At 43.7% G+C, this 24,908-nt stretch overlaps 1 protein-coding gene across 1 annotated transcript in view; it reads left to right on the top strand.

Annotated features, from left to right (window-relative positions):
* PIPOX (pipecolic acid and sarcosine oxidase) overlaps nt 1–14,552 on the top strand; it is a 142,937-nt gene extending 128,385 nt beyond the window's left edge. Inside the window, exons 7-8 of the mRNA XM_075333183.1 lie at nt 2,494–2,569; nt 14,055–14,552. Coding sequence (XP_075189298.1) covers nt 2,494–2,569; nt 14,055–14,185 — 207 coding nt within the window. The 3' untranslated portion in view covers nt 14,186–14,552. The remainder of the gene's footprint in view (nt 1–2,493; nt 2,570–14,054) is intronic.
* The last annotated feature ends 10,356 nt before the right edge of the window (nt 14,553–24,908 follow it).

The following is a 24,908-nucleotide window of genomic DNA, read 5'->3' as shown; positions in this document are numbered from 1 at the left end:
ATGTTTACAATATATACAATATAACAAATATATATATATATATATATATATATATATATATATATACAGAAACACAGAAGAAAAACACAATAAAACCTACATAACACTACTAACCAAACCCACCACCATCCGGCTGCCCAGCTCCCAAGTTCAAAGCAAAGTTCTCCCGAGCTTGCGTAGATCCCCCAAAGTTCTCCCCAGACTGGGGAACTGAAAGGTGCTGGATTGGCCCCCACAGTCCGCAGACCTCAACCCAATTGAAAACGTTTCGGTAGAGTTGAAGAAAAAGCTGTATACATACCCAAGGGTTTCGACTAATAGGTCTATGATTAAGAACCAATTGGGGTTCGATACTCATAAGATGCATCTTTTCATTTTAATGTGAATCCAATAAAGAAGGTTTTTATTTACCTTGGGACGTCAGATCTCTTACCCACATGTATTTTACTGCTGCTGTTGGACATGGAGCCACACACTGTGCACTGCCTGTGATTACAATGTCCAGAAGTCATTTGAAAAGGGTGAGCTGAAAAAAAATCCTTTTTCTTTCCAAGGGAGTTGACTAGTATGCACCAACATTGGGAACGTGTAGTAGAGACCTGAAATCAGATTTTGGTCGAGACATGCTTGATTCTGATTGAGAGCATGTGTCGCGGGCGGAGGGGACGTGCTCGCCACGCTCGGGTCCGGGGCTTCTGCTGCTGCTGCTCGGTGGCTCGAGCGGTGGACCGGACCCGGGGACTCGAGCAGCACTCCTCACCCATGAGTGAAATGGGGGATGGTATGTTTAGGGAGATTGTTCATGATGCCACCCACGGGTCGTGGTAACGGGGATCCCCGGAGAGATGGTAGGGTGCAGCTGAGATGTTGTCCCCTCCGTGGGCAGGGGTTGGTGATATCGGGGCCCGATGGTGTGACGGGGAGGCCGGATGGCTGTGGTGCAGGGACTGCGCGGCGTGGTGCCGGACAGCACTGGTGTACTCACTCAGACAATCACTGACAGAGTCGTAGGTAAACCAAAACGGCCGGATGGACGGGTCCCGCAGCCAGCTGCAGTGTTGTTGTTGTGCTCTCCCAGGACGGCTGATGGTGGCTGTCTTTCCCTGCACCTTTGAGAATGTTCTTGACTCCTGTGGTTGCCCACCGGTAGTCCGCTCCCTGGCGTATAGGTGCCGTAGGAGCCCGTTTTGCCCTCAGGCGCTGGCCCTTGGAACTTTAGCCTGTGGCGGTGGCTGTATATCCTCACTGGGTGGACGGTTGCCTTCAATCGGGACTTGGTTGTTAGGAAACCCCTGGGGTTCCTGTCACATTCAGATTTGACTATTGACGGCAGCTCCAAGCCTGGTCGGGGTCCGATGGCCCTGCCTGTGTGCTTAGCTTCACTCCGTTCCCTGGTCCGGTACCGGCGGACGACACCCGACCCCGGTCCTTACAGCTCTGCGGAGTTCCACCAACTCCTGCAGACGGCCACCACCATCTGCCAACCTTGCTGTCAGTGTCTGGGCTCCAACCCAGACACCTCAAGTGTTCACTCCTCTCACTTTCACCTCCAAGACTGAACTGACACTTTTCCCGCCTCCAGGCCTGTGAACTCCTCGGTGTGTGGGGCCAACCGCCTGGCTCCGCCCCACCTGGTGTGGACATCAGACTCTGGAGGGAGGCAACAAGGGTTTTTGGTTTGGCTGGTGTAACTGCCTAGGGTGGGGGTGTGTGTGTTGGTATGTATGTGACTACCTGGCTAGTCCAGGGAGTCACACATGCCCAGAAGGATTCAGACAGTGTTGAAAGTCAAAGGTGGATTTACAAAATACTAACAAAATAATATAAATTTATGTTTAGATTTTAAGACGCAAAACGGTAACAATGCAGTGACATATGATGAATCTGCATAACTAATCATATGCTAAATAGTTGCAAGTCATATTTATGTATGAGATAGCCAAGATGATGGTCTATAAAATGAAGGTAGTCTCACGCTCAAAGCTGTAGTGGATGGTGAGATATGGAGTCTAAAAGTCAAAAGTCTAAAACATTGTTACCCTTTTGCTCATCAGTGTATCAACTGACTCAATCAGGGGCTTCAAGGACCATTCTCCTTTTTATTATGGTTAGAGTTGTTGTTATTCTTGTTGTTTGTTTAATAAAAGGCTGCTGTGACCAATATAATCCATCTCGGTGTGTGGTCTATTTCATTTAGATGGGAGGTAATACTTAATTACAATACAATAATTACTGGGGTAATACCGTATCACGCATGATACAACTTGTCATGCCATACAATCCTGCAAACATCACTATCGTGTTTAGAAGGTAATACCGTATGTTCCTAATGCATGTATTCAGTATCTTCTTAACATGACAAAAGACAACATACAGTGATTATGTCATTATTCCTCATAAGGCAAAGCATAATACAGCTGGTTTGTCTGATGTCAATTATATGTTACATAATTTATGAGACAGATTTTATATAACTTTTTCTTTCCTTTCTAGAATACTCCGGACTGTAATTTTATTTTGGACTATCACCCACTGCACAAAAACATTGTCATAGGCTCTGGATTTTCAGGTGAGGGATACCATCCTGCACATTAGGGATTATTAGGGTGGGTTTTGATTTTTCCACAGCAGAACCAAAAATATCTAGGTAAATCTGTATGTTATCAAGTGAATAATAAGTACTCTTAGCAAATGGAGTGCTTCTTTCATTTTTTTACTTTTTGTTAAAGGGAAGGTATCGTCAAAAAAAAAAATGTAAAGTAATAATGTTTAAATGTTTTGTTTAAATATTATTTTTTTTTTTAATTGTGCAAAATATAAAAAAAAAATTAAAAAGTTTGATATTTTCCACTGTTAAACACTAGGGGGAGCAGCTTCTGAAATCCTACTGAATTTCCACTGTATAAAAAACTCAGATTACAGCCTGCCATAAAGTGGGCGGAGTCTGCTCTCCTGTGTGTGGTGGCACGCCTCCCCTCTCCTAATCTGTAGGATTAGATACACGGCTCAGCAGACAGTATCACACAGGAGAGGATTAGATACACAGCTCAGCAGACCATATCACACAGGATAGGATTAGATACACAGCTCAGCAGACAGAATCAAAGGATAGGATTAGATACACAGCTCAGCAGACAGTATCACACAGGATAGGATTAGATACACAGCCCTGCAGACAGTATCACTCAGGATAGGATTAGATACACAGCTCAGCAGACAGTATCACACAGGATAGGATTAGATACACAGCTCAGCAGACAGTATCACACGACAGGATTAGATACACAGCCCTACAGACAGTATCACAGAGGATAGGATTAGATACACAGCTCAGCAGACAGTATCACACAGGATAGGATTAGATACACAGCCCTGCAGACAGTATCACACAGGATAGGATTAGATACACAGCTGTGCAGACAGTATCACAGGATAGGATTAGATACACGGCTCAGCAGATAGTATCACACCGGACATGATTAGATACACAGCTCAGCAGACAGTATGACACGATAGAATTGGATACACGGCTCTGCAGACAGTATCACACAGGATAGGATTAGATACACAGCTCAGCAGACAGTAACACACAGGATAGGATTAGATACACAGCTCAGCAGACAGTATCACACAGGAGAGGATTAGATACACAGCTCAGCAGACAGTATCACAGGAGAGGATTAGATACACAGCTCAGCAGACAGTATCACACAGGATAGGATTAGATACACAGCCCTGCAGACAGTATCACACAGGAGAGGATTAGATACACAGCTCAGCAGACAGTATCACACAGGAGAGGATTAGATACACAGCTCAGCAGACAGTATCACACAGCATAGGATTAGATACACAGCTCAGCAGACAGAATCACAAAGGATAGGATTAGATACACAGCTCAGCAGACAGTATCACATAGGATTAGATACACAGCCCTGCAGACAGTATCACACAGGATAGGATTAGATACACAGTCCTGCAGACAGTATCACAGGATAGGATTAGATACACAGCTGTGCAGACAGTATCACACAGGAGAGGATTAGATACACAGCTGTGCAGACAGTATCACAGGATAGGATTAGATACACAGCTCAGCAGACAGTATGACACAATAGGATTGGATACACGGCTCTGCAGACAGTATCACACAGGATAGGATTAGATACACAGCTGTGCAGACAGTATCACACAGGAGAGGATTAGATACACAGCTCAGCAGACAGTATCACACAGGAGAGGATTAGATGCACAGCTCAGCAGACAGTATCACACAGGATAGGATTAGATACACAGCTCAGCAGACAGTATCACACAGGATAGGATTAGATACACAGCTCAGCAGACAGTATCACACAGGATAGGATTAGATACACAGCCCTGCAGACAGTATCACAGGATAGGATTAGATACACGGCTCAGCAGACAGTATCACACCGGACATGATTAGATACACAGCTCAGCAGACAGTATGACACGATAGGATTGGATACACGGCTCTGCAGACAGTATCACACAGGATAGGATTAGATACACAGCCGTGCAGACCATATCACACAGCAGAGGATTAGATACACAGTTTTGCAGACATCACACAGGATAGGATTAGATACATAGCTGAGCAGACAGTATCACACAATAGGATTAGATACACAGCGCTGCAGACAGTATCACACGATAGGATTAGATACACAGCCCTGCAGACAGTATTACACGATAGGATTAGATACACAGCTCAGCAGACAGTATCACACGATAGGATTAGATACACAGCCCTGCAGACAGTATTACACGATAGGATTAGATACACAGCTCAGCAGACAGTATCACACAGGATAGGATTAGATACACAGCTCAGCAGACAGTATCACACAGGATAGGATTAGATACACAGCTCAGCAGACAGTATCACACAGGAGAGGATTAGATACACAGCCCTGCAGACAGTATTAGACAACATAGGATTAGATACACGGCTCAGCAGACAGTATCACATGACAGGATTAGATACACAGCTCAGCAGACAGTATCACACGACAGGATTAGACACACAGCCGTACAGACAGTATCTAATCCTCACACAGGAGAGGATTAGATACACAACCCTGCAGACAGTATCACCGGTACACACACAGGTACTCACATGCAGTGCCGCGCACACACACACACACACACACACAATCACCCCTGATGGGGACCTTGTGCCACACACACACACACAATCACCCCTGATGGGGACCTTGTGCTACACACACACACACACACACACAAAATCACCCCTGATGGGGACCTTGAGCCACACACACACACACACACACATACACACACATACACAATCACCCGTGATGGGGACCTTGTGCTACACACACACACACACACACACACAATCCCCCCTGATGGGGACCTTGTGCCACACACACACACACACACACACACAAAATCATCCCTGATGGGGATCTTGTGCTACACACACACACACACACAAAATCACCCCTGATGGGGACCTTGTGCCACACACACACACACACACACACACAGACACACAATCACCCCTGATGGGGACCTTGTGCTACACACACACACAATCACCCCTGATGGGGACCTTGTGCCACACACAGACACACCTTTCACATCATTCCTCCCTGTGACCTCCGGTGGGCGCTCCAGGCAGCTGTGCTGCATGCCATCCTCCCCTGCGTCCGGCCGACATTTCACACATCCGATCGCATACACTCACACATCCGATCGAATATACTCACACATCCGATCGCATACACTCACACATCCGATCGCATACACTCACACACACTCACGATATCGCACATACCTGTACAATCCGGAGATATCACATGCTTCCCATGTGATCCTCTCGCAGGTCCTGGAAGCTCACTGCACAGCATCGCAAGCGCCGACACACACTCACAATCACCCCTGATGGAGACCTTGTGACACACACACACATAGCAGCGGGCAGAGCTGGGGGAGCTGCGGGAGCGGGCAGAGCGGGGACTTGGGAGAACGGAGGGAGGGGGGTGTCATTGGAGACGGTAACGGCAGGGGGAGGGGCGGCGTCAGTAGCTGGGGCAGAGCAGGGGCTGGGGAGAACGGAGGGATGGGATGTCATCGGAGACAGTAACGAGGGGAGGGGAGGCGGCCCGTACTCACACATCCCGGCGGGTGACAGGGGTAAAGTGGAGCAAACAGCACACGCTGTGAGCTCCACAATAATGGCGCTGAACTCCTCCCTCTCTTGTGTTCTGGACAGCCCAGGGGGCGCGTCCAGGTCACAGCAGACGCCCACTGTAACGTACTTCATGGGGTCGGACCCCGACTATCAGAGTCTATGCACAGGGGCTGCCATAAAGGAAGGAGTTACTGTCGTTACACACACGGCAAATCCAGCATGGCAGCCCCCAGTGCCTCTAGTAAAATAAGAATTACATAAAAACTAAATAAGCTGCGATTTTCATTTTGTATTAGAAATACTTGATTTCATAATCACTATTTTTAATACAAAAATAAAAAAACGCAACACCTTCCCTTTAATTTTTTTTCTTCAGTCATGGACTGATCTCTTACACACTATACTAGCCATTGTTCCTTTCAATGGGTTTCCATTAAAAAAAAAATTGGAACAACAATATATAGGAGTAGGACTTAATCGTTGACCTATAGTAAAGGTGCCCAGATTTTCAGATATTAGTGCCTTATCCAGTTCCTGGCAGCTCCACTCTTTGACTGTCAGCATGGTTTGGCATATACAAGTAATAGTATGGATGTGTAAATGTGCATTGTTAGCCTCAGTGCATTTCCATCCTGATTTGCATACGGTTTCGACACTAGTTTTCTCATGACTGGCACATCAGATCTCTACAGATAGGGTACCATTTTTATTGTGGGACAAGCGCCTATACTGCCTTATCATTACTTACATATGTAAAAGTAAAATGTTGTGGGGCAGTAGCCATGGGTGAGGTATCGTACTTGTTTCTTATGTCCCGGCACATTACATAAAGGTGGGGCTACTGGCTAAGTATATGGATTTCGGTTAAAGGAGCCCTACGCCCTTACAGACCGCATTCTACTGATCACTTTGGTTGGCCAGGACCACATGTTAGATAGTTCAATGCGGGAGATCACCAGTCCAAAATAAACAGACTTTTAGTAATCAGCCACTTGGTGGAAATTATGTACAATAAATAGAGGGCACATAACTTCACAGTCGTTTCCTTTGCAACACAGTGCATTTTCACACAGTCTCTTTTCTTCTCCAAGTTTACTTTTTTCTGCCTCAATTAGTCTTGTTTTCTTCACCACATCCCAGTACGATATTACAGTCCAGTTAGTGAAAGTCCTATTCTCATCCCGCAGTTCCACATCCTCTCTTTCTCCTAAAGGAACTGGTTTGCCTGTATGGTACTTAGTTTCTCTACTTGTGATGCCTTAAAACTCCTACCATGGGCACTCTTTTCATCCCACATTCCCCAGGTGGGGGTCCTGGTTAGGTGTGTGCACTTCATCTAAAGGGGTCCTATGCCCTTGCCACATACAACTGATGACTTTGGTTGGCCAGGACCAAACGTTAGATGGATCAATGAGGGAGACCACCAGTCCAAAATAAACTGTCTTTTACCATAACAGTCACTTGGTGGGAATTAGATACCACAGATAGCAAGCACATAACCTCACAAACGTTTCCTTTGCAACACTGAGCACACAGTCTCTTTAGTCTTTACGTCTTATAGTTTACTTGTTTTACTTGTTTCTGCCTCAAATAAGTCTCGTTTCCTCCACCACACACCAGCACAATACTATAGTCCAATTAGTGAAAGTCCTATTCTCAATCCTCAATTCCACATCCTCTCTTCCTCTGAAAAGAACTAATTTGCCAGTATGGCCAGTACTTATCTTCTCTACCTCTGATGCCTTGGAACTCCTACACGGGGTACTCTCTTCATCTCACGTTCTTTGTTCCATCCTGCCCCGTTACCTCTATGAGTTATTATCTCAGATCCATACTGCTAGGCAGCATCCTGTCTCTGGTTAACCACACCATCCTTTTGTACCATTTCTTTCCTTTTTACTCAGGATCATGATATCCACTGTCTTACTCTCGATTCACATCAGGGACACCCAGATCGTGCATCCCTGATCCCTACTTACACCTTAATTTAGATTTTAGTGCACACTGAGCCCAATCTAACTTCCCGGTAGGTAACTGTCTCTGTCCCTTCATTTTAGCCCCTCCCACTATTGGCTAATACCAACATTAACCCTAACTCACCCTACTGTCAGGCAAAATATAATCTATTAATAAAGACGCATGTCACAATATACATTACACATCATAAATGCACTTGTGTGTTTAAGGAGGAAGCTGGGCAGTAAGTACATCTCCCTTACATAAAACTGTGCTGACATGTTCTCATTGACATAGAAGACAGGAGCTGGCTTCAGGATTGGTGGGGACAGCAGGTTACCCCAGAATAATCAGAGAACAGTAGGAGCAAGAGACGGACCGTGACTGCTTTTGGGAGACAGCAGCCAGGCAAAAGGACCAGGTACAAAAAATAAACTTTATTCAAGACAGCAAGAATCCAGCACCAGAGCCATCCCCATAAAAAATAGTGTATGCAAGCAGTGTGTGGAGGACAAGAAGATAACACCCTCAGACACCATAGCTGTAATACCCAGGAACCCAGTGTCCACTGTCTGTGACTGAAAGTATTCAGAGACTGATTGAGTTAATGCTATTGTGGATCGATTGCCTTTGTTCTGAACCCCTATCCAATTAAAATGACCTGTTCGTTAATGTTGCTATTTTCATAGAATCATAAAATGGTAGAGTTGGAAGAAACCTCAAAGGCCATCAGGTCCAACCCCCTGTGAGTGCAGGCTTTCCTATACAGTCATATGAAAAAGTTTGGGTACCCCTATTAATGTTAACCTTTTTTCTTTATAACAATTTGGGTTTTTGCAACAGCTATTTCAGTTTCATATATCTAATAACTGATGGACTGAGTAATATTTCTGGATTGAAATGAGGTTTATTGTACTAACAGAAAATGTGCAATCCGCATTTAAACAAAATTTGACAGGTGCAAAAGTATGGGCACCCTTATCAATTTCTTGATTTGTACACTCCTAACTACCTTTCATTGACTTACTGAAGCACTAAATTGGTTTTGTAACCTCATTGAGCTTTGAACTTCATAGGCAGGTGTATCCAATCATGAGAAAAGGTTTTTAAGGTGGCCACTTGCAAGTTGTTCTCCTATTTGAATCTCTTATGAAGAGTGGCATCATGGGCTCCTCAAAACAACTCTCAAATGATCTGAAAACAAAGATTATTCAACATAGTTGTTCAGGGGAAGGATACAAAAAGTTGTCTCAGAGATTTAAACTGTCAGTTTCCACTGTGAGGAACATAGTAAGGAAATGGTAGAACACAGGTACAGTTCTTGTTAAGCCCAGAAGTGGCAGGCCAAGAAAAATATCAGAAAGGCAGAGAAGAAGAATGGTGAGAACAGTCAAGGACAATCTACAGACCTCCTCCAAAGACCTGCAGCTTCATCTTGCTGCATATGGTGTCAATGTGCATCGGTCAACAATACAGCGCACGTTGCATAAGGAGAAGCTGTATGGGAGAGTGATAGGAAAGAAGCCGTTTCTGCAAGCACGCCACAAACAGAGTCGCCTGAGGTATGCAAAAGCACATTTGGACAAGCCAGTTACATTTTGGAAGAAGGTCATGTGGACTTATGAAACAAAGATTGAGTTGTTTGGTCATACAAAAAGGCGTTATGCATGGAGGCAAAACAACACGGCATTCCAAGAAAAGCACTTGCTACCCACAGTAAAATTTGGTGGCTTTGGGGCTGTGTGGCCAATGCCGGCACCGGGAATCTTGTTTAAAGTTGAGGGTCGCATGGATTCAACTCAGTATCAGCAGATTCTTGACAATAATGTGCAAGAATCATTGACGAAGTTGAAGTAACGCAGGGGATGGATATTTCAGCAAGACAATGATCAAAAATACCGCTCCAAATCTACTCAGGCATTCATGCAGAGGAACAATTACAATGTTCTGGAATGGCCATCCCAGACCCCAGACCTGAATATCATTGAAAATCTGTGGTATGATTTGAAGCATGCTGTCCATGCTCGGCGACCATCAAACTTAACTGAACTGGAGTTGTTTTGTAAACAGGAATGGTCAAATATACCTTCATCCAGGATCCAGGAACTCATTAAAAGCTACAGGAAGCGACTAGAGGCTGTTATTTTTGCAAAAGCAGGACCTACAAAATATTAATGTCACTCCTATGTCGAGGTGCCCATACTTTTGCACCTGTCAAATTTTGTTTAAATGTGGATTGCACATTTTCTATTAGTACAATAAACCCCATTTCAATCCAGAAATATTACTCAGTCCATCAGTTAATAGATATATGAAACTGAAATAGCTGTTTCAAAAACCCAAATTGTTATAAAGAAAAAAGGTTAACATTGATAGGGGTGCCCAAACTTTTTCATATGACTGTATCATCCCAGCTATATGTTTATCCAGCTTCTCTTTGAAGATTTTCATTGATGGAGAGCTCACTACCTCCATGTCAGTTTCATCAGATTGCTTCTTGTGTTTCTTTGTGCTAATGAGAATAGGGTGGTTCCCTCTGCACTGTGAATGCATTTCAGATATTTGTAGACCGCTATTAAGTCTCCTCTCAGCCTTCTCTTTTGCAAACTAAACATTCCTAGTTCTTTTACCCGGTCTTCATAGGACATTCTCTGGACTTGCTCCAATATGTCGATGTGTTTCTTAAATTGAGGCACCCAGAACTGTACACAGTATTTCAGGTAGGGTCTGACCAGGGCAGAGTATAGGGGAATAATGACCTCTCTTGATCTACAGTAGATTCAGTGCTTGTCTTGATACATCCCAGAATTGTGTTGCTTTTTTAGCTGCAACACCATACTGTTGGCTCATGTTGAATCTGTGATCCACTATTATGCCCAAGTTTTTTTTCCCCGGTACTATCATCTAGTTCTACTCCTCCCATACTATATATGCTTTTTACGTTTCTATAACCCAGATGTAGGACTTTGCATTTGTGCCTATTAAACACCATTCTGTTTGCCTTGTCCCAATGTTCAAGTGAATCTAGATCCTTTTGAATACTCTCTCTTTCCTCTGTAGTGTTGGCTACACCTCCTATCTTAGTATCATTTGCAGATTCTCTGAGTTCCCCAGTAATTGTCCAGATCTTAAATACATATTGAACAACCCTAGGCCCAAGACAGCGACTTGTGGCACCCCGCTTTATCCTTATTCCTAAGAATAATGATTTTTTTTTTTCCTGATCTCAGCTAACTATAAATCATTGTTTAAAAAAAAAAATTCCAGTCTGGAGGTCATTGTTGACCACCCTGCATCTTACATTAAAGGGGTGGTTCACCCATTTTTCCATTTTTTTTATCTTCTATATGAGTGCAACTTACAATTTTAGGTCACTTCTTCATTGGCTTCTATTTGTAGTTTTGACACTGAGCAGCGCTATCCTGCACGCTTAGTGCCGGTCACATGACCCCCTGGTGCTGCGGCTGCTATTATCCTCTGAGGTCCCGTCAAGTTCTGGGCTCTCAAACTGGACGTTACGTCAGGGGATGCTGGCGCCACTCACATTGATTGACTAGGCTGTGGGCGGTGACTACCGCACGTCACAGCCCAGCATCGAGGGGAGGATCCGGAGGATGGCACGGGACGCCAGTGTGGAGCAGTGAAGAGGGCTAATCCGGCAGACTTGGCCTGACATTAAGAATCTCGGGCTTTATACCAGCTGGTAAAAATAAAAGCTGGTATTAACCCCTTATTACCCAGTGTGCCACCTGGCATCAGGGCCACTGGAAGAGTTGGATACAGCACCCCAGAAGATGGCGCTTCGATGAAAGCGCCATTTTTGGGGGCAGCTGTGGACTGCAATTCGCAGCGGGGTGGCAGAATGCTTGGGCCACCTTACGCTGCGGATTCCAATCTCCAGCTGCCTAGTTGTACCTGGCTGGACACAAAATATGGGTGAAGCCCATGTCATGTTTTTTTTTTTAATTATTTCATGAAATTCATGAAATAATTTAAATAAAGGGCTTCCCATGCATTTTATTTTTACCCCTAACCCTAGGGTTAGGGTTATGTGTTTTGATTTTTGTTTTTGTTTTTTTTATTTTTTTAATGAATTTTTTTAAAAAAAAAAAATCGACATGGGCTTCGCCCATCGAGCACCAGAGCATTTTGCTGCTCACTCATCCCTACTCTTGACCACACAGCCAGCAGAACAAGTAATCAGATGACTTCAGTGTCGGCCGATTACTTGTTCTGTGTCCCCCTGTCTCTCTGCATCCATCGCAGTGTGTGTGGGCTGTGAGGTCAGCTGAGTTCAGTCCGGCACTGGAATCAGATGATATCAACACAGCTGAACTCCAGTCCACACACACTGCGATGGATGCAGCGTGACACAGAACAAGTAATCGGCCGACACTGAAGTCTGCTGATCTGAACTCCTGACCACACAACCCGCACACAATCACATGTGATCGGCAGCAGGTAGTGACTGCTGTTAACCTGTGTCCATCGCAGTGTGTGCGGGCTGTGAGATCAGAAGTCAGCTGACTCCAGTGCTGGCTGATAAATTCTGTGTCCTGCTGCAGAAGGATCTGGTAAAATAACAATTGCGGTTGCATGCGCTGCACATTTAATCCACAGGATCCGGCCATATGCGATTGGCGTTTTTTTGCCTACAGGCAAAAAAACGCTGATGTGAAAGTAGCCTGCAAAATGCATGCTACAAGGATGATACGGACGACACACAGAGACTAGGCAAGAGGGGAAAAAGCAATCTCATGACCCCATCATTTTTTTCCCCCAATTATTTATTTTTTTACATGTTGCGCCGGCTAATGCTGCTTTCATACATCAGTTTTTTTGCCATCAGGCACAATCCGGCGAAAAACGGAAAAGCCGGATCCGTTTTTTTCCGCATTTAATTGTATTAGCGCCGGATTGTGCCTGATGCCCTTGTTTTGCATCCGTTGTGCACAGATCCAGCGAAATGTATGTGTCCAGCTGCCGGAAAGGACGCAGCATACAACATTTTTTGGCAGCGGCAAAAAAACGAACAGCGCCAGATCCGGCGTCATGTACAATGAAAGCCTATGGGTGCTGGATCCATTGTAAAGCGGCATACAACGCATTACAGCGACTAATTCCATTTTTTTTTCTCCTGAGCATGCTCAGTAGCACAACGGATCCGTCCAAAAACTGAAGGAACTGATGGAAAAAACTGATGCAACTGATCCAATTTTTCGCCTGATCCATTGCATCAGTTTTTACACCGGATTGTGCCTGGTGCCAACAAACTGATGTGTGAAGGCAGACTAATCATAATTTCTGTACACACACACACACACACACACACACACTATGAACTATATGAGAACCAGCAGAAGATAGATGCTTTCTTCCCCTGGTCGTGCACAGCTGGGAGCTTCTGCTGTCTCTGTGTGATTTCTCTCAGTGCTTCCACAGGGAAGAGGCAGGGAGGAGTCTTTGAGTGGAGAGCTGAGTGGGTGTGTTAGATACAGTCCTAAGAATTATGGGAGTTGTAGGTACTGAACCCAGGAATTCAGGAGAGAGATTAGCCCCATCAGAGCTGGAGCCAGAAATGAGGATATGCTGCTAGAGCACGATAAAAGGTAATATTGCTGAAATAACATAATAGATGTATGGAGAGGCACATATTAGCAAGATTTATGAGAAAAAAAAATAAATCCGTTTTGGTAACGACAACTTCTTTAATACAAAACTCTCTTGTGTATTGAGTACAATCTAAAAGCCGATCTGCTGGGATCCAGCCTGGCAATAAAATCAGATGGTCAATAGCTAACACTATAATATTAGTAAGTTCTAGGAAAATATATAAATCTATTTGTTTTATAATAGTATAACTCCATTAATTAATTAATTAGTTTTATCTCTAACCTTTCCTCTTTTATACCAGGTCACGGTTTTAAACTTTCCCCACTGGTTGGGAAGATATTATGTGAGCTCAGCATCGGGAAGCCGTCATCACATGATCTCAAACCTTTCCGTATATCTCGATTCAAGAACCCAATAAATTCATCTTTGTAATGCAGTATATAAGAATAAAATACCGTATGCTGTTGTTTTTTATTTTATATATATATAAAATTGGTTCTATTACCTAAAGTCACAACTGGCTACATGAAACCTGACTGCCATGAAATCAAATGAAACTGATGCCATTCAAAGCAATCAAGATTTCAGACTTCATTTTTAGTGAAACTAACAAAAATCAAAGGAATATATGATTGCGTCCTGCAGACCTGTTGATCAAGTTCTTTTTCCCATATGTAAATTGTAATGGAAATGTGATTACCATAAATTTTAACATTTCTTGGTACATGTTGTTAAATACAGTAAAAAAAAGTTTAATCAAATGGAAAAAAATAAATATAATATTACTAAACGGCAAAAAGCTTAATATTTTTGGTATCTAACTATCATTATGATATGTATTTTTGGTTAGTTTGCATTTCTTGGAGCATCGGGTCACACATGGACTGACGTTAACCTGTGCGCATGGGAAATTTTCTACATGTAGGTCAGATCTGCATGGAAAACCTTTTGTAGTTTGTAAACCACTTTCCAGAACAGAAGTAAATAAATACATGCAATAGTAAAACATAATGAAGATTTGCCTAATGCAGGATATACCCATGATTTTAAGACCCGCAACACACATCCGTTTAATTTGTACATGTGCGGTACATATTTGCATGTACCGGAGACACGGAGACACGGAGACCCATGTTAATCAATGGTAGATGGCACACACAAATAAAATCGCACGGAACGTGAGTCCGTGAGGTAAGTAAGTGTGTGCGCTTTTCTACACGGACAACATGTCCGTTTTTGGCCGGCAGCACGCAGGCACGGACCCGCTTTAGTCTATGGGTCCGTGCCTGCACGTACCGCACATGGAGTATGTCCGTGTTCAGCACGTTTCGTGCGTGTGCGTTTTTACACTAGCGATCTTATTTTTATTTTTTTTTAATTAAATTCAGTATACTTACCTTTTTTTCTGCTGTTCTCAGTCATACTTACATTGGCGCTCGTTTTTTTTCTTTCCCCGGCTCATACCGCTCCCCGATCACCAGCGCGGCGAGGAACAGCTGTGCAGAGAATGCGCGGCAACAATTACTTTGAATATGCCGGCCGCTCATTAATCAATCTCGTATTCCCTGCTTTCCCCACCCACCGGCGCCTATGATTGTTTGCAGTCAGACACGCCCCCCACACTGAGTGACAGCTGTCTCACTGCACCCAATCACAGCAGCCGGTGGGCGTGTCTATACTGTGCAGTAAAATAAATAAATAAATAATTAAAAAAAACAGCGTGCGGTCCCCCCCATTTTAATACCAGCCAGATAAAGCCATACGGCTGAAGGCTGGTATTCTCAGGATGGGGAGCCCCACGTTATGGGGAGCCCCCCAGCCTAACAATATCAGTCAGCAGCCGCCCAGAATTGCCTCATACATTATATGCGACAGTTCTGGGACTGTACCCGGCTCTTCCCGATTTGCCCTGGTGCGTTGGCAAATCGGGGTAATAAGGAGTTATTGGCAGCCCATAGCTGCCAATAAGTCCTAGATTAATCATGTCAGGCGTCTCCCCGAGATTTCTTCCATGAATAATCTGTAAATTACAGTAAATAAACACACACACCCGAAAAAATCCTTTATTAGAAATAAAAAACACAAACATACCCTGGTTCACTACTTTAATAAGCCCAAAAAATCCCTCCATGTCCGGCGTATTCCACGGACCTCCAGCGTCGCATCCAGCTCTGCTGCATGGAGGTGACCGGAGCAGCAGAATACACCGCCGCTCCTGTCAGCTCCACGCAGCAACTGAAGACAGCTACGCGATCAGCTGAACTGTCACTGAGGTTACTCGCGGCCAACGCTGAATACAGCTGATCACTCTATTCCCTTCACTAGCTGCGTGGAGGTGACAGGAGCGGCTGTGTCTTCTGCTGCTCCGGTCACCTCCATGCAGCAGAGCTGGAAGCGACGCTGGACCATTCTGGAGTACGCCGGACATGGAGGGCTTTTTCGGGCTTATTAAAGTGGTAAACCAGGGTATATGTTTGTGTTTTTTATTTCTAATAAATGATTTTTTCAGATGTGTTTGTTTATTTACTGTAATGTACAGATTAATCATGGAAGGAATCTTGGGGAGACGCCTGACATGATTAATCTAGGACTTATTGGCAGCTATGGGCTGCTAATAACTCTTTATTACCCCGATTTGCCAACGCACCAGGGCAAATCAGGAACAGCCGGGTACAGTCCCAGAACTGTTGCATATAATATATGCGGCAATTCTGGGCGGCTGCTGACTGATATTGTTAGGCTGGGGGGCTCCCCATAACGTGTGGCTCCCCATCCTGAGAATACCAGCCTTCAGCCGTATGGCTTTATCTGGCTGGTATTAAAATGGGGGGACCGCACGCCGTTTTTTTTAATTATTTATTTATTTTTTTTACTGCACAGTATAGACACGCCCACCGGCTGCTGTGATTGGGTGCAGTGAGACAGCTGTCACTCAGCGTGGGGGGCGTGTCTGACTGCAACCAATCATAGGCGCCGGTGGGTGGGGAAAGCAGGGAATACGGGATTGATTAATGAGCATCCGGCATATTCAAAGTAATTGTTACCGCGTATTCTTTGCACAGCTGTTCCTCGCCGCGCTGGTGATCGGGGAGCGGTAAGTATGAGAGAGGGCTGCTCACTTCAGTCACTCGGGGGATTAGTGGTTACTGGTGAATCCTTCACAGGTGACCGCTAATCAGTACGCGGCACACAGACAGAGCCGCGGCATGACAATGAAGTTGGGTGAAGTTCACCCGAGTTCATTCTCATCGCGCAACTCTGTCTGCTGTCAGCCGACATGTATCAACGACATTGTGCAACACACAAACGGACATTCCACACGGACATTCCACGTACACATACACGGGCATTTTACACACAAACACGGACATTTTACACGTACACACGGCTCGCATATGCCATCACACGGATGCCATACGTACCGGAGAAACGCCCAAAAAAACGGAACACGGACCCGAAAAATGGACCGTGTCATATGGACGTTTTTTTTGCGGAAGTGTGTTTTAGGCCTAAGTGTTAGCTACCTGATATTGTAACGTACTTACTAGGGATTATTGAATACCGCAAATATTCGGCAACGCCTATATTCGCCAAATAGGTCGCCACTATTCGACTATTTGCGAATATTCGATGCGCAATGTAAGTCTATGGGAAACCCGAATAGTTGCCAAATAGCAACTATTCAGGTTTCCCATAGACTTAGATTGCACATCGAATATTCGTATAGCGGCGAACTATTCGTCAGATATTCGCAAAGCCGAATATTGCTGAATATTTGTGATATTCAATCATCCCTATTACTTACCTGTCCTCGCTCCACACCATCCCTCTGTCTCCGCATGCGGCACTGACAGTGGCACCAGTGCTGATGTTGTCACTCCATCCAGCTGGTCAACCATTGATAGGAACTTACTCCTCTGCTGCTGGGGGGTGTTTACATTTAATACTTTCTGCTGGTCAAGGAGTATTGCTGCCCAGCTGTTATATCTTTACATTATGCACAGAATGGCAAATTTCTGACCTGGTCAGCAGACAAATCATTATGTTCTATGCAAAAACTGTACAAAAAGACATGAATTGCACATCACAAAAATCATACTTTGATCTAATGCAAAAGGCAAAAATTAAATACCTGAACATGAGGTTTTTGGTTTAACATTCTGATTAGACTGTATGAAGCCCACTGCTATGTCACGGCGAACCTCCAAGAGGGTCCTTAATCTATGCTATAAAGGTGCGGTGCCGTGCGCTAACCACTGCTGCAGAGGCGAAGCACCAGCAGGGTAGGTGACCTGGTGTCTCACAACACCATGATGCAAGGCAGAGCCCCCATGGCTCTAGGCCCCACTGACACAAAACCACCACAACAATGGCCGCCACACAGCACCAGCACACCGTGAAAGGAGCTGTACACTCCCCTTCCACAAGCTCCCAGTGTGTGAACTGAGAGCAAGAAAGGCAGAACCCCTCTTTGCAGTCTCCTGCTAATTAAAAACGCCTGTGCCAAATGGGGGGAGTGCTGATTCAAGAAAAAAAACACAGGGGACAGACAATGCAATATGCAACAACTGTAGAAAAAGACATGAATCGCATATCCCAAAATCATACTTTGATAAAATGCCGCTAGGCAAAAATAAATACCTGAACATGAGGTTCTTGGTTTAACATTCTGATCAGACTGTATGAAGCCCACTGCCACGTCACGGTGAACTGAGAGCAAGAAAGGCAGAATGCCTCTTTATTAGTGATGAGCGAGTACTAAAAAGCTCGGGTGCTCGAGGCTCGGGCCGAGCCTCCCAAGATACTCGTGTACTCGGCCCGAGCACCGAGCCCAATGTTATCCTATGGGAGACCCGAGTATTTTTGTGAAATGACCACCGGCAGCATGGAGAAACCATAAAACTGTAAATTAAAAAAAAAAACGTGCGTGTGTGTGTAAGCGTGCATATAGATATACACGCGGAGTGGAGTGCGGGAGGGGCCGTAGCCGAGCGGGGAAGTGTCGGGCTAAAGGCACGGTCATTCTGTGAGGGCCGGCCAATCACTGCAATTCCACAAGTAACAGGGCTGTGGCATTGCGGTCTGCCAGCCAATCCCTGCATGAGGGCTGGCTCTCAAAAGAGCGCCAACATGAAGACCACGAGTACAGCACGAGTATCGCGAAATTACTCGGTACCCGCCGAGTAGCCCGAGTACAGTGATACTCGTGCGAGTACCGAGTAGTGACAAGCATACTCGCTCAACACTACTCTTTATGTTATACTATGTCAAATTTAAACTTCTCACTGACTCTGGGCCTTGGCCGGACTGGCCAACTGCCAATTCTGGCAAATGCCAGATGGGTCAATCTGGCAGTGGGTTAAATTGAACAAAACATTTTTAATAGTATTCATGTTCTTAGCATATAAATATTGTAAACAAGTGTAGAGGAGCAGACAGCCATTGGCTCCCTACTGCTTCACTTCACAAGCAGGCTGCTTTTGACTTCTAGCCTAAAAGAGGTCGATACCATGCAGGGGACATTCTCACTGTGGCTCATAGAAAAAGGAGATAAATAAATAAAAAAAAAAGAAAAGTGGGAGTTAATTTATGTCCTTCTTATGTAAGCCATTTTTTTAATTTAGTGTAGGGACTTTCAAGTTTGAGAACCCTTGATGTTGGGTTGTGAACTGGCGTATTTTGGCCAAAATGTGGACCAATACATCATGTATTTTTGAAAAGATTTATCATCTTTTTGTTACATATTTTTTCATTTTTGTGCAGAATGCAACTGGGTCCTTTATTGTTGGTTGAGTGAATTGGAGTGTCTGTCCTGTTGGGTGCACTTATACATAGTGCAGGGCAGCCCACCTGATCTAATAGTATGGGCATCATCAATAGGTTATAAGCCAAACACTATGCTTCACACATATTTGTGTGACTGGCGCCCTATGCAAGCCTTACCTGTTGGTAATTACATGCTCACTGCATCACATTATCTCTGCATGGAAGGGGAGTGAGGTAAGTATTGGTTTCTTTTTAATTTTTGTCAGACACATGATGGATATATTATTACTACAAGGAGATAGAATAGTGAATATTATGGTATTATAGGTGAATTTTATAAGAAGGAAGAATGGGAGGCAATATAATAATGAGGCACAATGGGAGGGGCATTATTATAAGGAGACAGAATAGAGAATATTATGGTAAGGTGGCAGAATGAGGGGCATTATAATAGAGAGGCACAAGGGGGCATTGGTATAAGCAGATACACTAAGGAAAATTATCAGAAAGCACAGAGAGGGCACTGTTATTGTGTGAGGTGCAAAAGAAGAGGACTATTACGGTGCGGGGCACAAAATGGTATAATTATTACTGAGGTCATTGATAATGGTTGGAAGAAGTGGTCATGGTGGTCTGAAACAAATGGAAAAAAAGGGGAAAGTTGATGGCTACAATCAGCATGAATGTCAGTGGTGAAATACTGTACAGTATACACACATATCGTTTGCAAAGAACTGGTGTACAACTGATATTACTATTATTTGGTCACGTTGTGTGGTGGTAATATCAGTTCTAGTACAGTGGTTTTGATTAATGATCAGTAGGATGGTATTGTCACTATTGTATATGCAGGTTCGATTTAGAAAAATGACCACCTTTGAACAAGAAACATAAGATAAAACATCAAGACTGGGACAAGAAATATCTTCCCATCCATTTCCTGCTGCTGAGCAGGATGGGAAGGAGGTGACGTCCGGTCATCAGGCCAGCGAGCGCTTGCGCATAACGCTGGAGTAATAGGGGAAAGTGCGGTCACGAGGTTATGGGCGGCACTCACTGATGACACTCACAGCGCCGCCCATAACCTCGTGCCCGCGCAAAGCGTCACCAGCGGTCACACGTGCACACAGTGCACGGCACCGCTACAGTGGAACAGCGCATGCGCGGGACCACGGGCACCCAGGGGCGGCGTCCTGAGCTTTGAAATTCAGCGTTCGGGGGTGGCGTAAATCTGCAGGAGGAACAGCAACGGACCCCAGGCAGCCCGCCCCCATTGAAGATTTAAGAAATTTGCATAAGAAAAGGTACAAGTTTACAAAGTGTTTATTTTGGTATAAAAGGTGCCACAAAAACTATAGGACGCTTCCTAGAATGCAGCCCAGGAGCTGCAGAGGGGGGAACTTTTAGCTTTATAGCTACATTTCTGATGACAGGTTCCCTTTAACTTTGCTTGTATTACTGACATGTTTCCTTCACTTTTGAGGTTTAATAAAACATAATTCAACCACAATTTTGCTGCATAAACAAATTTTGTTGCATATTCATCATCTAGCCCCCAGGAAAGCATGGCACAAAATAATGTTTAAATCTGAACAAAAAAAAATAACAAATGTTATAGGTCTTCAAGTGAAATCATCACAATAAAGACACAAAACAAATACGGGTCACACCAACTGAATGGACCCCTAGCTGAATTGAAAACCAAAATGAATTACTTATTAGTAAAAAGGTTAATTGGATATATAAACTCAACGCTCTTAAACCTCAAGGGTAAAATGAAATAACAGACTTGCTTTTTTAATGCAACAAATCAACTATTATATGTCAGTATTTGTATATATGTTACAGGCAATGTATGAAAACTGGGCATTCTTTAGAATACCTAGGCAATGTATACAATCCCTGTTGTTTTCAGGCAAGGTATAAAATATCTGCGTTGTTCTATACTTTTCCTAGGCATTACATAAAATGTCTAGGTATTATAAAGAATGACAAGAACTGCTCAGGCAAAGTTTGATATAATGCCCAGATTGGAAAAGTCTTTAGTAACAAACAGTCAAAAAACTAATGAAAAAAGTAACAAACAGTCAAAAAACTAATGAAAGAAGAAATCCTAAATGAACAACAGGATATCTTTACTTGGAAAAACACAAAGAAACAGAAGTGTCATTCCTGACTATTAGTCTTTAGTAACAAACAGTCAAAATCATGAAAGAAGAAATGCAAAATGAACAACAGGATATCTTTGCTGGGAAAAAATAAAGGAATCAGAAGTGTCATTCCTGACTATTTGTTGCAGCACAGGAGGCTAGAATGGCATTTTCAATTGCACTTCATTTTTTTTTTTTTTTTTACGTAAAGGCATTTGTTAGTTTGGCACTTAGTCTTGCACATACACTTCAAAAATCCTTGGCCACTTCCTGTGGAATGAGCAGTAGCAGCAGATCGAAGAGGTATTTTGTGGTCAGGAACATCTTGAACCTTGAGCAAGCCCTTTTGACAATCACAGATTTGTGATCTTCCATAGAATTGGTTCAAAATTCCTCGCACCGAGTCAGTAAAAGCTGTCTTCTGTCATATCCAAAACAACTGCTAGCAGATTATGCGGATCACTGCGTCCCTTGTCTACGTCAGGGATAGGAATCCGCACAGTGTCCCCCAAAGATGCACGAGGAAATTTTTTGTCAGTGTCCATTTTCATTTTCTGCTCTGTCCACCTACGTTTGGATGGCCCACCCCTGTAGTATTCTACACTCTGCCTGGTTGTCATTTAGGTATTCTATAGAATGACTAAGAAATGTATGAACATCTGATGTATTTCATACTTTGACGATCCATTTCCGGCATTGTATACATTGCCTAGGTATTCTATAGAATGCCTGTTTTTACACATTGCTGGTAACATATTTATATATTTTTATATTTATCTATTTTTCTTAGTCTATTATAAATTTATTAATTTCGCTGTGTCTCCTAAATTTCTTTTATCAACATAAGTTGTTTGCAATGGTTCCCTCACTATGTACTTGTATTTATTTACTAGCAAACATTACCAATACCTAATGTGGATATGCTAATATTTTAATTATTTATGCTGCATTTTTACTTGTTTCGCACTACCCAGTTTTATCACTATGAGCAATATCTGTAGTCCCACCACAAATTTTTCCACTTCAAAACACGTCGTCTTCCTCCCTGAGTCCTAATTGCTTCCTTTTCCCCCCGCTAGTTTCCATTCAAACCACATAGGGTCTTTCCCATGCAGTAACCTTTCATCCTATCTCGGTTATTTCCCACAGAGTTTTCCAGTTCAGTTCTGTGAGCAAAATACACTCCCTCTATGCGTCTGGAACTATAAATTAATAAGATTTGATTTACGAGTACTTGGGAAATCAATACAGCACACACGCTTTGTGGTGTACGCAAAGAATTCTGCTTTATTAGTGCATGTAACCAGTTTAAATAAGGTAAGGGACAAAGGCCTTGTCCATCTGGACCAATAAGAATAATAGGGGTGTGACCAGAAATGTGAAACTCCCCCCCCCATCAGCGCTAGCTGAGCCCTATGACATCATTAGCTATAGGACAAGTAGGAAACTAGAAGAACAAAATGTCTTGTATTCTCTCACAGTTCTTATTCTTCACAGCATTTTCTCAGCAATTCAGCCACACCAATTCAGTTTTTATCCTACACATGTAATAAATTAATTTCACAAAAACTAGCACAAACGTTTAATGATTAACATATATTTATTATTATTTATTTTTTTATTGAACAATGTGTTGATTTTCAGTTTTTGTCTTTAAAGGTTTTTTTCATATGTCATTAAAAAAAACAAAACCATTTTTATTGTTTTCATTGTTAATGATTTACCTGACAATTCATTTACACTGGTGAATAAATTAAATAAATAAATAAATAAATAAATGCAAACAAATAAACTAATCTCATCAACATCCTTGTATGTACTCAAAACTTTCATTTTTTATTTCACCATCTTCAAGTTGGCTCACCACTTGTGTCCAAGTATTCTGCTTCATTGTTTTGATAGGTTTGAATCCATGTAAAAACAATTACATAATGAAATTTTTGTTTAGCATCACTTCTACAGAGTACATATAGAGTGACAAGCAAAAGGGTAACAATGCTTTGAACTTTTGACTTTCTGGGCATGATCTCGATCAAAATCAAGCATGTCTCAACTGAAATCTGGTTCTAACTCTTTTCTACATGTTCAGTAACAATATATGATATAGGAGGCATCCAAATAGTATTTAACAGAACAAAAATTCCTAAAATTTCCAATTTTTCTTAGATATATTATTAAAAAACAACACAATAAGTGGATGTATAAAAACACTAAAAAAAAAATCGAGAGGATTAAAAAAAAAGGTGAGATAAGCAAGGAACTAGGTCAGAGGTCTCAAACACGCAGCTTGCGGGCTGCATGCGGCCCCTCAGGCTGCTTCGTGCGGCCCCCAGGCCCGTGCCCCTGTTGACTATCACGGCCGGTGCAGGGGCCGCAGCCGCTGTCTGCGCTTTATGTCAGGCCTTACGTTTTTGTCACGTACGTGTTAAAGGGGTGGTTTTGTCCCATGTGCCGTTTTTGTTGCACGTACGTGTTCTCCGTGTGTTATACGTAATAAAACACGGAGAATGGAAAGCCCCGCTTTACCTGCATCATCCGGCGCTGACTGTGGTGCTGAATGACAGCGTCTGGCCAAAGCCACGCGCCGCTGACGCTGCGTCCGGCCCCCAGTGAAGGAGAAGCGTTGTTCAAATTCACTGGGGGACGGATGCAGGGGACAGCCGCGGCAGAGACTGCAGGGCTGGTGGAGGTGAGTAAGAGTTTTTTTTTATTTTTACACTCACACGTGTCTTTCTCTGGCACGTGTCACACGGGCCCGCATCCACACTACTCCGTGTGGTACGGGTGCGGGCCATGTGACACCCGTGCTGCTGGAGCAACACGGACATGTCAGCGGTTTTAAAAAACGGACACACGTAAGTACAGAACGGACACACGTTCCATTCCTAAATACTTACATGTGTCCAAAACAATAACTAAACATAGGAACACGTCGGCCCATGTTTCCGATACATGAAAAAAAAGGCACACACGTACTGGAGGCACATGAGTGTGACGGAGGCCTCAGATGAATGTTTTGCTGCGCTCTCAGACTCCAGCGCTCTGTGCACAACTATTCCTCCAGTGGAAACTGCCTGACCTCAGCTGCTTACCTCTGATTGGCGGACGGCTATGGCTGCGTTGGAAACGTTGTGCACAGAGAGCTTGACTCTGCGTGCGCAGCGCCGGCAAAACAATCATCTGGCATAAATCGCTGACAGGGGCTGCGGCCCCTGCACCGGCCGCAATAGTCAACGGGG

The sequence above is a fragment of the Anomaloglossus baeobatrachus genome, chromosome 2, assembly GCF_048569485.1.
Source record: "Anomaloglossus baeobatrachus isolate aAnoBae1 chromosome 2, aAnoBae1.hap1, whole genome shotgun sequence".
NCBI lineage: Eukaryota > Metazoa > Chordata > Amphibia > Anura > Aromobatidae > Anomaloglossus > Anomaloglossus baeobatrachus.
This window is presented reverse-complemented; position numbering and strand designations above follow the sequence as displayed.